We start from the raw sequence: 16,925 nt of genomic DNA on the forward strand, positions 1-16,925 counted from the left end.
TGTCTTAAATCGAGGCGAAATGGCCAAAATAACTACGGTAGAAATCCTTTCTTGCACTGGTGAACATGTAGAAATGACCTTATCTGCCTCGGGTGCATGGAAAACTGAAGCAAAAAGTCTTTTATCCCTCGGTTGAAAAGGAACCGAACAAGAATCTTCATCATTCAAATTAAAAAGTTCAAATAAGCGGGAATTTTGCAAATTTTGACAAGCATTAGGCCTTGGTTATTAGAACAACCGAGACATAAAAGTTCACTAAAATTTTAAAAATGTCACCACATTTTTATATGCCTCGTTTTTACAGCAATTGAGGCATAATGACTGATTTAAAAATCCAAAAATGCACTAGTGCCTAAGCTTTGATGTTCCAAACTTGTTTTTCTACCTTCTCTTGATCTCTTTATGTAGGACTCGATTGGTCTTGGATTTGGCTTTTTTATTGTTTAAATCTCTCAAATATCTTTTAAAATAATCATAAATATAATTTATCTTTATGGTGGTTATGAATATCTATAAATATTTGGGGAGATATAGCCAGTTTTAAAACCATTTGACAAATATAGTTAGTTGATAATTTCTTATATACATAAATAAATTAATTACTTAAAGATATCTGATAAATTATCACCCACTAATATATACATTTTTTCAAATCATCCTTTTTTAATCTTATAATCCAAATTTGCAGATAAATCAAAATATATCTACATTTGTACTTTAGTTTCTGTTGTTTGACTATCTTTGACCAAACTTTGATTAATTTGAAAATTTGACTTGCTAACTGACTAGTCAATGAAGGGCTAACATATGGTGGTCCCTTCTTTTTCTTAAAATAAGTTTCTCTTTCCTCCGTTAGGGTTCCTTCCTCCAGGGGTTTATGTTGTTCACCTGTGGATGAAGCAAGGAATGCAGATCTGAGATGGAACTCATGGCATTGATGCAATCTGCATCTAGGTTGAGTGGTGAACTCGCGGTTTCACGTGGAGTAGATGGTTTGTCAAACGCTTTGTTGCGATTCGAAGTGAAGGTTGTTAAATTACGAAAATTATGAAAAGAGTAAAATTGGATTTTCACATGAATCATTAAATATACCAACTCAGCAAGGGTAGACAATCAAATCATCCCATTCAGCTGCAAAATCTTTTCCACTATCCATGCTAACAACGTCAATAGATTATAGGCTGGCAATGATACAATAGGATTTTTTTGCACCCTTCTTTTATTATAAATAAAGGCAATTTTAATTGTTGTAACAGTTTTTTCTTCTGGAGATATCAATGAAATTCTATCTTTCATCTTTTGCTTCTAAACGTTTAAAATCTCAAGATGGTATCTTAAAGCCTGGTTGTAACTCTGATGGCCTGAGGTGGTGGTTCTGGTTCCAATACTGGTGGTGGTCAAATAGATCCATCACAAGATCCCACTAATCCATATTATATTCATCCAGGTGATAGCCCTTCCTCTGTTATTGTCACTCCCATATTGAATGGTTCAAGTTATCATGCGTAGGCTCGAACCATGAAATGTGCTTTGGGTGCCAAAAATAAGTTTGAGTTTGTTGATGGGAGTATACCAATTCCCAACACTTTTGATCCAAGTTATAAGAGTTGGAGTCGCTACAACATAATTATTCACTCATGGATTATAAACTCTGTGATTAAGTCCATTAGCCAGAGCATCATATTTCTGGAAAATGCTATAGATGTGTGGAATAATTTGAAAGAACGATTCTCCCAAGGAGACCTTATCAGATTATCTGAGCTGCAACAAGAAATCTACGGTCTAAAATAAGGTTCTCTCTCTCTCACAGAATTTTATTCTGATATGAAAATACTTTGGGAAGAGCTTGAAACTTATATGCCTATTCCTTGTTGTGCTTGCCCAGTTAAATGCACCTATACTACTATGAGGAATGTTAGACACTTTCATAATCTTAATCATGTTATAAGATTTTTAACTGGTTTGAATGAGAATTTTTTAGTTGTTAAATCACAGATTCTCTTGATGGACCCACTTCCTAGCATTAACCGAATTTTCTCTATGGTGATTCAACATGAAAGACAAGGAAATTTCATTGTCAATGATGACTCAAAGGTTCTCATAAACATTGTCGATAAAAGGATGCAGGGAAGAAGGAAAGGTTTTGTACAAAATTCTGGACCAAGGAAAATATGCGCTTATTGTGGAAAGACAGGACACACAGTAGACACTTGCTATAGGAAACATGGCTTTCCTCCTCATTTTCAGAAAGGGAATTCATCAATGATCAACAATGCTTGCAGTGACACTAGAGATTTAAAGGAAGATCTATCAACAAATGGAGATATTTCTACTACACCATCTACTTTCACTCATGAGCAATATGAGAAGATACTTAGTTTAATTCAAGGTTCTGGCATTAACCAACATTCTGCTTCCTTAGCTAACCAGGTTAGCACATTTCAGTCTGGTCATTCACCAAGTGAAACAAAAAAATCAGGTATTATCAACATCTCTTCTTCCTTCAACAGTTTTTGTATTGGTTCTCGGATCATTGATTCGGGAGCAAGTGATCATATTTGTGCATCTTTTAAAACTTTTCAAACTTTCAATGAAATTAAACCAATAAGCATAAGGTTGCCTAATGGTCATGTTTCAATTGCAAAGTATACTGGTACTGTTGTTTTTTCTCCTGGTTTCTTCATTACAAATGTTTTGTGTGTACCAAATTTTTCATTCAAATTGATTTCAGTATCAAAGTTAATTTCTACCTTGAATTGTGTTGTTTCCTTCAATAATTCCCGTTGTGTTATTTAGGACCATCAATCCGAGAGGATGATTGGTTCTGCTGAAAAGTTTGAAGGGCTATATCACTTAGTTATTGATGACAAACAAGCCTCTTGTTCAAATATCCAAACAGCTGATAATCAAACTTTACCTGAAGATGCCTTATAGCATTTTAGATTAGGACACCTATCAATTTCAAAGATGATTTCTATGAATTCAGAATTTCCCTTTATTGTTGTTGATCCAAAGGCAAACTGTGATGTATGCCATTATGCTAGACACAAGAAATTACCATATAAAACTAGTTTGAACAAAGTTGTTTCACCTTATGAGTTGCTTCATTTTGACATTTGGGGGCCTTTATCCATACATTTTATACATGGTCATTCTTATTTCTTGACTGTTGTTGATGATTTTAGTCACTTTACATGGGTCATTTTGTTAAAATCTAAAGCATAAGTAAGAGATCATGTACAAAATTTCATCAAATTGATTAAGAAACAATATAGTGCAAGAGTAAAAGTTGTAAGAACGGATAACGGTCCTACATTTGCTATACCACAGTTTTATGCTTCAAAAGGAATAATGCACCAAATAACTTGTGTGGAATCCCCACAACAAAATGGTAAACACCAACATGTTTTTAATGTAGGGAGAGCTCTTCTTTTCCAATCAAAATTACCAAAACAGTTTTGGTCTTATGTTATTCTCCATGCTACATACATAATAAATAGAGTACCCAGTACTCTTCTTGAAAACAAATAACCTTACTTCTTATTACACAAGCACAAACCTAACTTGCATGATTTAAAAGTTTTTGGCTCCTTATGTTATGCATCTACACTTCAGGAACATTCCAAACTGGGTATATCAATCTATCAAAGGAAATATTGTTTAGATCTTCTAAATGAATTTAGTCTACTTGGACCAAAGCCTGCCAAAACACCACTTGATCATTCAATTAAGTTATATCAAGATGCAGGGAAGTCATATGAAGATATAGCAACCTATAGAAGATTAATTGGAAAATTACTTTACTTGAACACCACTAGGCTAGACATCTCCTTTGCCACTCAACAACTTAGTCAATTTTTAAATAATCCAACTTTGACACACTACCAAGCTGCTTGCAGAATAGTGAGATATCTTAAAAAAAGCCCAGGTAGAGGCTTGTTCTTTCCAAGAAAATCAGAAATTCAATTACTAGGATTCTCTGATGCAGATTGGGTTGGCTGTCTTGACACTAGAAAATCCATTTCAGGATATTGCTTCTTTTTGGGTTCATCATTAATTTCTTGGAAAGCAAAGAAGCAACAAACAGTTTCAAGATCTTCTTCTAAAGTTGAGTACAGGGCATTTTCCACTACTGCCTGCGAGTTACAGTGGCTGATATTTCTTTTACGTGATCTACACATTACTTGTTCTAGAGCACCTGTTCTCTATTGTGATAATCAAAGTGCCCTGCACATAGCTGCCAACTCCGTTTTTCATGAGCGAACAAAGCATTTGGAGATTGATTGTCATTTTGTTCGAACCAAGCTTCAAGAGGGGGTCCTACGTTTATTACCAATTTCATACAAAGAGCAGCTAGTTAATTTCTTTACAAAAGATTTACCTCTGCCCATTTTCACTCCATTTCCAAACTGGGCATGATTGATATTTACCATACTCCAGCTTGTAGGGGGATGTTAAATTACGAAAATGATGAAAAGGGTAAAATTGGATTTTCACGTGAATCATTAAATATACCAACTCAGCAAGGGCAGACAATCAAATCATCCCATTCAGTTGCATAATCTTTTCCACTATCCACTGCTAACAACCTCAACAGATTATAGGCTGGCAATGACACAATGGAGCATCATCTACAATAGGATTTTTCTGCACCCTTCTTTTATTATAAATAAAGACAATTTTAATTGTTGTAATAGTTTTTTCTTCTAGAGATATCAATGAAATTTTATCTTTCATCTTTTTTTTCTAAATGTTTAAAATCTTAAGAAAGGTGGTGTTTGCGTGTTTTGTCGACCTAATAGTGAGTTGTAGGTTTGGTGCGTTTCGTTTGCGGGAGGTAATCTTCTATCTATTGTTGAGTTCATCGTTCTTCATTCTGCTATGACGAAGGTGCGCGTGGTGGTGTGATGCAGTTCACGTCGCATCTTCTCTGGTTCATTCACGTTTCTGGTGCATGCGACGTGTAGGGCATTCTGAATCTGCATGTGTGCATTGCGTTTTCCACTTGGTTGTTGCATTGTGGAAGTCTAGTGGTGGTTCGTGCGGTTGAGCGTGATTGACGATGGTTCCTTCTGATTTGCGGTGGAGATTTGTGTTGGAGAATATGTGTTTTGTTGGGTCGCATGGAGCTCCATGACGCAGGTGCTGCAATGGCGAGCTCTTCTTTTTCAATGTGGCCTCCTAATCTGTGTTTTATGGCAACACTGCTGGCGCGCTGACAAGGTGCAAGGTTGAAGCCAAACCGTGGTGCCTGGTTCTGTTTAGATTTAAGATGATGATGTTGTGGCATCATTTGATTGGACACTTTGAGAGTGCAAGGATCATGACCACATGGCAATATATTGGTTGTCATGGAGCTTAATTTTTTGAGTGTCTAAGTGGGGTGAAAATAGACATTAGGGTGTCCTTATAGATTTGGGTGGTTTAATTGAAAAATAGGAGTGAATAAATAATATAAGGAGCACATAAATGAATTTTAAAGAACGATTATAAACAAATAGTCACACAAATTATGCATATGAAAATGAATATAAAATATAAATCATATCAAAATTAATTCCATATATAATAGGAATCGAAGACATGACCTATAACCCATAATAAAACTACAACTAATTGTGTTACACTTCACTTCTACATAATTATTATTTATTAATTTAAATAATATCTTCCTCGTCCAACCTACTTTTCTTGAAATTTATATATTTTTTCCTGTGTTTTACAGTTTTCACTTATCATTCATGAAATCAAAGATACCGAGACTTTCTAAATTTTTGCAATATAAAGCACAACCTAAGTCGATTCTCGGAGGATACTAATTGTATTCAATATTTAGTATTTTTTTTCAGTACAAATTAAACAAGGGTTTAGGTTTAGAAAACATAAAAAGAAAATTATAGAAAACAAAACAGAGATCAAATATGAAAATTAAGAAAATCAAAATGTTTCAATCTACATATTTGAGAATCAAACAATCCAAATAACATAGTTCTCTAAATATTCAAATTCAAGTTTGAATAATTAATTGATCAAATAATTAACTCAATTGGTTATAAATCTCATTCAATCAAATTCTTCTTCTTTTATCAAATCAAGATTCAATTGATTTCCGTTTTGAATTCTAAAATCTAAAATTAGAAACACAAATTGATATTACGAAAAGCAAAACTAAAACTAAAGAAGAGAAGAATAAACTAATTTTAAAGTAAATGTGAGTCTAATCATCTTTCTCTTTTTCTTTTGAGCACATTTAGACCTCATATAGGCTCTCAACATGAAGCAAATGTGGGTCTAATCATGGTATCTTTAGTTCCATAAGCTCAATTACAAAAGTTAAAAGCTAATACACACAAAATATGATCCACATGGGTTCCTCTATAAAATTTCAACAAATCTACTTTAACTTCTAAAATCTACCTAAACCCTAAAAGGTAGCAAAGTACTCCAAATCCAACAAATCACATGTCCATTTTGAAGCCCACGAAATTTAGAATCTAGTTTAGTTGAAATCAGTCAAAAATAATATCTATAAAAACAATTATGGCCAAAACAATGAAAAAAATCAAATGAATTTTGAATACAAAATTAAAGAAACTATGTATGATGAAGAATGCAACCACTCTACACTAAAACTATAAATGTATGTACAAAAACATGTGTTGTCGTATTAAAGATGGATTGATTTCCTAATTTGTTAGCATGTTTTAAATCAATCCAATCAGGTAGTTCACTTAAAAATTATTGTTTTTTTCTTTATGATTTGTAAAGGGATATTCCCTCGGCAGATGGCAAAAGTAGTGGCAAAATTAGTTTATTATAGCATGATTTCATCTATCTAGTATGCCAATAGCTTTAAGCAAAAAAGAACAAAAAAAATCCTCTGTATCATCTAGATCAGTGCTTTAGAGCAAATGAAACCACTTTCACCACTTTTATTTTTAATAGGAGGTGAATACATTCTTCAGTATGAAGCAATATAAAAAGAGGAAGAATTTGAGATTGATAGATTATATGTCCAGGTTCTATTTTCTTGGCTAGAATTGGAATTTGAATCCATAATTTCCAAACTCTGGATATGTTGCCCGCAAGTCATTGGATGGGGTAAAATGATAGGTATCTTTTCGAAGGAACAATGTACCAAAAAAGGGTTATAAAATAGTACTGGAAGCACGATATTTTATCGTTATGTAAGTAATCCAATATTTTTCGTGATATTATGGGGGATTCTTTGGGAAGTTTTACATCTTTCATTGGAGTTCCATATGCTATAAAAACTAAATTTAATGGGTGCCATGTTGGCTCTGGAGATAGGGGTTTGTGGTGGTTGGTCTACCCTTTGACTGGAATGTAATTTCACACTTGTTGAAGCCTTTCACAGTCCACATAATGTGCCTTGGTCCATTAGAAGTTCTTGATAGTTATTGACTCGTCTATAACTCTTTTATAGAGAAGGAAACAAGTGCAGGGACAAAATAACAAACATATAAATTGATTAGAAGATTAATTGTAGATTGTTTCATTTGTTACCCCATTGTGTCTGGGAGTATTTTTTAGGAATTGTTCTTATTTTTAAGTTTAGATGTTATTGATTCCGACGAATTTTTATTGTTTTCGAATTAGGTTTTTGTTTGTTTAATTTATTTTTAATAAAATCTTTTCACACTTGGCACATGATAAATGAAGATGTGTTAACTTTGTTGAAATGTTAGAGTTTCATAGCGATGTTTTCGGATGAAGAAACCTTTACATAAAAAAAGTAATCCAATATTATCGTGGTGGTGATGACCATGATAACCAGATTAGCTGTTCAGAAAACGAAACTATTAGATAATATACGGACTTTTGCTATGCGAATATCTTCCAAATGATGCCCACTTATATATTTTGGATTTATTTTTGGTACAACAACCGTATGAACAATAGAACTGAAGAATGGTCATCCAGTAAAATGGATCGGATACATAACATGTCAAAATATCCTAATCCTAAGCTTATCAATGTTACAGCTTGAAGATCAGTCTAAAATCCGTTCACATCCTTGCCCATGAATTGGTAATCTTTTTAAATGTTTCACCATCTGCGGCGTTTTTTTCCATAAAAATATGCAAATGCAGCTATTGATGCAGCAATAATAACCCCAGCTGTAGCATGCCAAGCATATAATGGTTTTTCCAAAAGTAGGTCTGAGGCCCTAACCTCCACTGGAGGTGACACCGCTGGTTTCTGGCTAACTGTAACTGCATACCCCAAACCCTGTCTCTCCAGTTCAGTCAAGTCTTCAATTGCTGGCCTTAACCTAGTGACCTTAGCTATGGCTTCATACTCTTCTTTATTTCCACCTTCAAGGAAAGCCCCAACAAGGTGACCCTTGCTTACCCAGTATGCTCCAAATGCACTGCCTGACATATCTCCGAAATATATAACTTCCCCAACATTATCCCCATAAAATTGCCAAGACAATGTGAAGATTCTGGAGTAGAAAAAAGGAATGTAGTCAAATTCTCCTGTTTTGTCTGGTTCCATTATTGCAGCAACGACATGTTTTGCAGACTTCCGAGCTGAATCAACATGCTCAAGTCTTCGAGTTTCCCCAAATGCTTTGACTGGAAATGCTGCAACATCTCCAATGGCATAGACTGAGCTGTTGCTTGACTGCAACATCCCATTTACTTTGATTCCACCTTTCTCCAAAGTGAGCTGGCCTTCAAACAGACCTGTATTTGGACGTATTCCAATTCCCACCACAACCATGTCCACAGATAGCGTGCTTCCGTCCCTAAGATTAACAGCTGTAACCTGTCAAAAGATTCAGTCAGTTATAGGTTGAATCAATAGCAGATAATACTAAAGCAGAGTCAAATTGGCATTGTTTTTTCTAATCACTTTCTTCAAGGATATGGACATAGATATGGTTGGTTATAATCCTGTCAACCACGAAATTTTAACTTCTAACTAATAAGCATGAAGCCACTATCCACTGCCTTGGAGATTGAAAAATCTTTTCAGCAGAATCACTTTCCACTTTGAACTGAAAAAGGTTTGGCGCAATCATCCTCACAGATTTCTCATCCAATATAGAATAAAAAGCTTTTTTCTCCAAAAACAACAAAGGCCTTTCCTAACAGGTGTGCCAGAATATCAGCTACATGTATCATATAATGCTATTGTATCAAAACCCAACATTTTTGGACTTGTCATTTAGATCAAAGTGTTTTTTAATGATTTTTTAAGAGTTTTCGCCTTCCTCCATTTTTGTTTATGGAGTTATCATTAAAATTATCAAATCTTATTATTAGGACACTAGGATTCTTTTTCTCGTATCAACACACACATCACAAGTAAGCAAATGTTAAAAAAATAGTTTCAGTACCTTCCCATTGGAGTCAAAATCGAATGATGATAGCACAGTTCCCTTAACGAAGTTTACTCCCCTTGATTTATAATATTCTTCGTAGTAGTTTGCTATTTTTGTGGTAAATAAACGAGCCACTGCAAAATAAACAAAATATTGAGAATGTCTTTCAGTTTTTGAAGTTATTTTCATTCATTATAGTCACAGATGGAGATTTGGTCAGAATAACTATCACGAACAACACACTCATACATTATGCGTAAATTGTGTTGACAAGTTTAAGAAAATTACTTACTGCAATGTTCCTCAGGGAAGACCATTGTTACATTTATTTTATTGATCACTAGAGATGCTGCACATTCCATGCCTATGTATCCACCACCAATGACAACAGCATTCCCTTCTGGACAAGATTGTATAACATTGACAAGCCTATTTGCATCTGCTATATCTCTTAAATAACAGACATTTTCTGCATCTGATCCACTCACCCCAAATTCTTCCAGCTTCAAAGCCTACACGTGACATTGCATGTGTTTAATATACTTTAAGAAAGTAAATGATCCACTATCTAGGTATGTTGGTGAATTTATCCTCAAATTATTCCAACACTAGTATTTACTATGTTTATGGAGAAGATAAGTTGTTCATTAGGTTAAACATCAAGTTCCTAGGAAGTAAAAGTTTTCAAATCTCTTTCAAAGGCAGTGATACTGGATTACAAAGTGAATGTCAATAAAAAAGAAAAATACTAGAAATACACAGTAAATAGCCACAACTTCTATCATTTGTCCTTCTTTTCAAGACCATGTGCCCTTTTAGAAGGCAAACTGATTATTTTAAGTAGGGAAATTCTGACCGAGAGATTTGTTTTAATACCCGTGCACCAGTAGCAACAATAAGAAACTTATAACTTATGGTCTCTCCTGTTGTTGTTAAAAGTGTCTTGCGTTTCACATCAGCAGATTTAACTCCGGTTCCAAGAACTACTTCAATCCCTGAAAATAAAACAGTAGCAGTTTCCAAATAATCAGATATTCAGGATAGCAACTTATATGACATCATGGAAACATTAAACCAAGATAAACAATAACTACTTTTCAGCAACCAGCATCCTTAAATGAAGAAACTATTTGGAAATATAAAACAGGAAGTTACTTTCTAGAAGCACACGTGAATACTAATACCCAGTTTCAATGAACAAATTATCAAGCAATACATTGAGGTTGGTCCTTTCTTACTTTCACCTTAGGAAAACTACTTATCCTATATTGGTGCTGCAACCTGAAATAATCACCACTTGTAAAAAGAAAATACCAATAATATAATGTAGCACATGGTGAGAGGTGAAGTTTAGGTTCTGCCAATAAATGCCAGAAATATATTACCTTGTCAGGACACTAATTGCCAATGGACTCAACACCCCATTGAATGCTAGTGGAAATGATCAAACAAGGAAATAAATTCAAAGCAGAGATCACAGATGACATTCATGCATTTACATATTAGCATCCACCAACAAACATAGCTAGCTAACATGTACATAATTTTATTTAGCAATTCCTTATTTCTCAATATAAAACAATTCAGCCCAAAACTAAGTTAAATTTTGTCTTTAAAGAATTTTCAGTTAGAAAATTTTGATTCAGTTAGATTGATGGACCTATAGGGAATCAACTACTGAACTAGATCATTGCAGTATACTACAAGATGTAAGTGGAAATCATTCACTCCGTGTAATCTCAAAGGGGGGAAGGTAAGCAGCTAAAAACAAAAACAGAATACATGATGATGTAAAAAAATATAATTACCATTTTCTTTATACCATTTGGGAGTTAGCCTCTCCTCATTTGCACCAACACAGGTATGAAAGGATGGAAGCCGTGCAGCAGCTGTATGTTGCAAATTTGTTTCAGCAACAACTCATTACAAAATCTTTGTGGAAAAAAGCTAAGCAATGGAAGAAATAAAAGGGTCACAGAAATAAGTAGGTTCACCAATCTATACTATTTTGAACAGTAAGGAAATGAAATCTACATAATGCAAGTACCATCATTTGTTCCCCGCCCAGTCTGTTAAAGACTGAGAATTTGAAACGGAAAAGGTATGTGTGTATATATTATTTACTGTAAACAGAGCTATTACAAGGAACAGTATTCTCCGGTAATCACAGAGCCAGGCTACGCCAGAAAATGCAAAGCAATTCTATGAATCTTATATAAGAAACCAACAGAATGCCAAAATCTCCCTTCCCTACAAGGATCCTTACACGGGAAAGATCCCTTCCCACGAGCTGACTAACTGACAATTTCCTCCCCTAATTTTAATCATTTCTCTTCCCACACTTTCTAATATATATATGCAGAATCTTAGGCCGATGTGCCTCAGATTTATTGGCTAATAAACTCCTCAGCCCAACCACAAAACCCTCCAATTTGAACCAGTCAAGTTTACTTATCCATACGTATAAATATCAAGATTATTTTGAAAAATAAATAGGCGATACTGTACACAAGGAACCAAAACTAAATTATACATTTACTATTCTACAAAAAAGTAAACAAATATTACGAAGAGCACTGCAACAAAGTTTTGAAACAAGTCTCCACAGTAACAGACAGAGTTAGCAGTCCCCAAATGAAATCAGATATCATGGCTGCGGCATTCAAATTTAAAAACACTACAGAGATATCAGTCATGACTTATACAAATATAAAGGTTTCAGCCATATGGCAATAGAGAGGGATTTTCTATTTAGACAAAAGTCCTGATTTTAGAAGATTAGATTGTTTAATGTAAGAGAAAGAGAGCATGTTTCAAAGGAAAGGATTAACTGACACAAAGAAGAGTCTATACCTTCTGGAAGCAAAAATCCTTTGCTCAATGCAGGCCTTTCATAAGGAGCAACCTGAGTCAACCATTTGAGAATGTTTACATACTTGTCACCACATAAAGAAGAAATAGAAATATTTGGGCTTCGACCAAAATTAATTTTTACGTCAGTGAATGAAATATAGACAAGGTCATCATCAATTGATAACAAAAATAATCAAACTTCAATGAAATCAATCACAAAAGCTACTCAAACCCAACATTGGAAAAACAAAATTAAACACTCGAAATGATTTGAAGGTAAGAGTTGACAGCAAAAACTCCATTGTGCAAAGCAGGTTTACATAGCCAGACCCCATAAAGCTCAACATATTAATTAAAAAAGAAAAGGGAGGTAATTATTCATACTGGTTCGTCGGAAATAATACAGAGTTCACCATGAGAGACTCCTTTTTTGACGAATTCAAGAGCAGCATAGCCAGCAGCCACGCCTCCCCCAAGAATCACATACACAAAGGCTCTCCCCATTTCCCAACTTCACATCCACACAACGCAACGCAACAAAACGCCTTCGGTTATATTTATCTTCAATTTAAAAATCGAGGGTGCTCAATTTTTTGGGAGCGCTTTCTTTCAAGACACTCCCACAAAATCTGAAGATCACGAACGGGACCCACAACCACGACGGAGATAGCTACTGCGCTTACCCTAATACCCCCAAATCATACCCTCTGCAAAACTCCATTGTTTCCACATATTTTAATAAAATTATCCATTGCATTTTTTTAAGATATAAGCGATTATTTTTCTTAAGAAACTTCCCAACGTTATCATGCATTAGCCAGTAGATAGGACCCATCGCAGCCATTCATCTTGTCTTACCGTAGGAATTAAGTTATCCACCATATCTACGTTGTCTTGCTACATATCAGCCATTTGATTAATTTATTTAAACCTCCCTACCTATTTCAATTTTAATGATTCAACTAAAAGTTTTTTGTGAGGTGAAAATTAAAAGAAAAAAAAACTTATATGTTCTTAAAACTTCGTGTGTATATATATATATATATATATATATATATATATATATATATATATATATATATATATATATAATGTTTAACTTATATTTAAATTCAATAATATATATTTATCAATAACATACAGAAAAAGAAAATAACTAATAGTTTAGTCTTTTTTATTTTCTTAAAAAAATGTATTATAATTTTTTAAAATTTGATTTTAATCGATTTGAGTGATTTATTTATTTCACAATAATTTTATACCAATTTCTTTTATAACCGATTTTACGTCTTCGTCAAATTTGTTTACCCAATTATTTCTCAAATAAGATCAATCAGTTCTATCAAATTTTAAAAGAATAACTTTCATTATATAACTGGCTTTTGCATACGCACGGTTTCTTTTATATATTTATAGAATAATAATACAAAGGATAAAGTTTTTCATAATTAAAACAATACTTATAATAATATCCATACCGTAATAAAAATAATCAATCATAATAATCTATAACAATATATAAAAAAACTTATATATACCAACATTTATTTTTCTAATTTTTCCTTTAATTATTAATATTTATAATAAAATTTTGTTTTTCTAATTTTATCCTTAATTATTAATATTCATAATAAAAATAATAATTTATAATAAAAATAATAATATTAATAATTAAACAATATATAAAAGAGAACTCTTTGTATTCACATTCCGTTTTTTCATTTTACCCTTAATTATTAATATTCAAAATAAAATTCTGTTTTTTCATATTTACCTTTAATTATTAATATTCATAATAAAAATTATATAAAAAGGATTTGTTCATATGTGTCCACGTTCTCTTTTTCCAATTTTATCTTTAATTATTAATATTTATAACAATATTCAATTTTTTCCAATTTTATCCTTAATTATTAATCTATAACTATATATAAAGGGGATTCCCTCTTTTATATCCACATTTCATAATTCCAATTTTACCCTTTATAATTTAATTATTTATTAATTTTTTAAAAATTAATGGTTACTTTTACAAGTTTTTATAAAACTATTTACTTATTTCTTTCTTCTTTCTTCTCCTACTATTCATCAACAGTTACTTTTCTCATATTTTGTCCATACATTTCACTTTATTTTTTATATATATACTTTTATTTTGTTTATTAACTTAATAACATTACAATATCATCAATTATTAATATAATTTAAAAAATGCGTACACACAGGCGCTATCGCGCATGTGTTTACGCTAGTATTCATAATAAAAATAATAATATTAATAATTAAACAATATATAAAGAGGATTCTTTGTTTTGTATCCACCTTCTATTTTTCCCATTTTACCATTAATTATTAATATTGATAATAAAAATAATAATATTAATAGTTAAACAATATATAAAAAGGATTTCCTTGTAAAAATAATAAAAATAATAATATTAATAATTAAACAATACATAAAGATAATTCCCTCTTTTGTGTCCACATTCTAATTTTCCAATTTTATGCTTAATTATTAATATTCATTAGTAAAAATAATGATTCATAATAAAAATAATAATATTAATAATCAAAATAATAATTTTAATTATTAATTTTAATTGTTATAATTAAACACTATATAAAGAATATTCCCTCTTTTTTAAACAATATATAATAAGGATTCCCTATTTTGTGTCCATATTCAGTTTTTCCCATTTTATACTTAATTATTAATATTCATAATAACATTCAGTTTTTTCTAATTTTACCCTTAATTATTAATATTCATAATAAAAAATATATAAAGAAGATTCTCTCTTTAGTATCCATATCCTGTTTTTTCAAATTTACCCTTAATTATTAATATTCATTATAAAAATAATAATTCATAATAAAAATAATAATATTAATAATCAAAATAATAAGAAATTATTAATTTTAATAATTTTACTAATAATAAGAATAATATATATAATACTAATAATAATTAAATACTTTAATTGAAATAATAATATTTATAACAACTTCTAAAGAGGATTCCCTCTTTTCTCTCACATTTCATTTTTTCAATTTTACCCTTAATTATTAATATTCATAATAAAAATAAGGTTTAATCATGCCTTTGATCCCCATTTTCGTAGCGAAATCTCAATTTGATCCCTCTATTTTTTTTTTTCATCTCAATTTGGTCCTTGTTTTGGAATATTTGATCTCAATCTAGTCTTTTTCGTTAATGGTACAATAACAGCATTAAATGGAGTGCCATGTGTCATTACCTCGATTTTTTGATTTTTTTTTTGATTTTTTTTGAATTTTTTTATCTTTTTTAAATAAAAAAATTGTCATGTGTCAAGCTGTCGTCGTGCCACGTGGCAGTGACAGAGTGATGTGGTAGTGATAATGCTAGGTGTCAATATTATGCCAAGTATCATTTCCTCAGTCTCAATTTGGTCGTTGTATTCTAATTTTTGTCTCAATTTAGTCCCTATTTTTGTAAAAATAGTGCAATTTCATCCATCTCTAAATTTAAACAAAATTAATTATTATATAAATGTTATACAAATATTTTTATTAAATTTGATATTTTTATTCAAATTGATATTTTTATTATATATTTTTAACATAGCTAAGTTTATTTAAATTTGTGTTTCACATTCAACTTTACTTTAAATTGTTTTCAAATTTTAAATTTATATGTTTTTTATTGTTATATGAACTAGTTAATTTATGATTTTTTTTCTATTAACATTATTTTCTATTAACAACTTTAAAACAATTTTAAATAAAGTTCAATGTAAAATATTAATTAAGTGAACTTAATTTTGTTAAAAATATTTACTTGAAATATCAATTTTGATAGAAATATTTGTGTACATTTATGTACCGTACCTAGCCAAGCTCAACCAAGTAAACAGTATGCGCATCGAAACCACCTAGTACCTAGTACCCGGACACCACCAATACAAGCCATCTAGGCAAGTAGCCGGCCGAGACCGACTACTTGCCTAGAACGTTAACTAACATCGATGTCCCGCCTTCAATAGGTTTCAAGGGCCTGATTTGGAGCCCAGGCCCATTCATGGCCCAAACTAGAGCCCAAGTCAAAACCCAGCCCATGAAATGGTCAAACGTCATTAAATGCCCTATAAATACACGTGGACCCCATCATTTAAAGGTACGCATTCATTAATCATTGATTTGACTCTCTGAGAGCTTTGACTTACTTGAGCTTTGGAGATTCTTCTGCAGGTAACCCCTCCTGGGTCCAAGCTGACACGTATTGATCGGGAAGAGGCCAACTGAAGAGATAGCGGACTACATGGTAAGGTGACGCTTGTGTCTAATCTCTTGTTTGTTCTCTGCAGGAACAATTTATATAGAAATTAAATTTGATTTCAATTTGGAGAGAGACAAAATTACTCAATTTTTACAAAAAATGGGACTGAATTGAGACCAAAATGGGACTAAAATAAAGGGACCAAATTGAGAAATTGCAAATGACATAAGTGACACGTGTCATTATCACTACCACATCACTCTGTCATTGCCACGTGGCACGATGACAGCTTGACACGTGATATTTTTTTTTTATTTTTTAAAAAAAATTCAAAAAATAAAAATAAAAAAATAAAAAAATCCAAGAACTGACACGTGACACTCCCTCTAACGACATTACTGTACCATTAATGGAAGGGACTAAATTCTAAATTGAGACAAAAAAAATAGAGAGACCAAA

General features: G+C 32.0%; 2 protein-coding genes across 2 annotated transcripts; one reads left to right on the forward strand and one right to left on the reverse strand.

Moving 5' to 3' along the window:
• Window positions 1–1,518: 1,518 nt before the first annotated feature.
• LOC114184490 lies at window positions 1,519–2,934 on the forward strand. The gene is made up of 3 exons (XM_028071798.1): window positions 1,519–1,780; window positions 1,982–2,430; window positions 2,797–2,934. Exons 1-3 carry the CDS (start codon window positions 1,519–1,521, stop codon window positions 2,932–2,934), a joined length of 849 nt encoding a protein of 282 aa, XP_027927599.1.
• A 4,922-nt stretch (window positions 2,935–7,856) lies between these two features.
• LOC114185184 (monodehydroascorbate reductase 4, peroxisomal) lies at window positions 7,857–12,951 on the reverse strand. Its single transcript, XM_028072759.1, has 7 exons — window positions 12,593–12,951; window positions 12,209–12,260; window positions 11,164–11,244; window positions 10,232–10,350; window positions 9,648–9,867; window positions 9,371–9,489; window positions 7,857–8,796 (listed from the first exon to the last, which is right to left on the reverse strand). Exons 1-7 carry the CDS (start codon window positions 12,710–12,712, stop codon window positions 8,071–8,073), a joined length of 1,437 nt encoding a protein of 478 aa, XP_027928560.1. The 5' UTR covers window positions 12,713–12,951; the 3' UTR covers window positions 7,857–8,070.
• Window positions 12,952–16,925: the final 3,974 nt, after the last annotated feature.

This window comes from Vigna unguiculata, chromosome 5, assembly GCF_004118075.2.
Source record: "Vigna unguiculata cultivar IT97K-499-35 chromosome 5, ASM411807v1, whole genome shotgun sequence".
Taxonomy (NCBI): domain Eukaryota; kingdom Viridiplantae; phylum Streptophyta; class Magnoliopsida; order Fabales; family Fabaceae; genus Vigna; species Vigna unguiculata.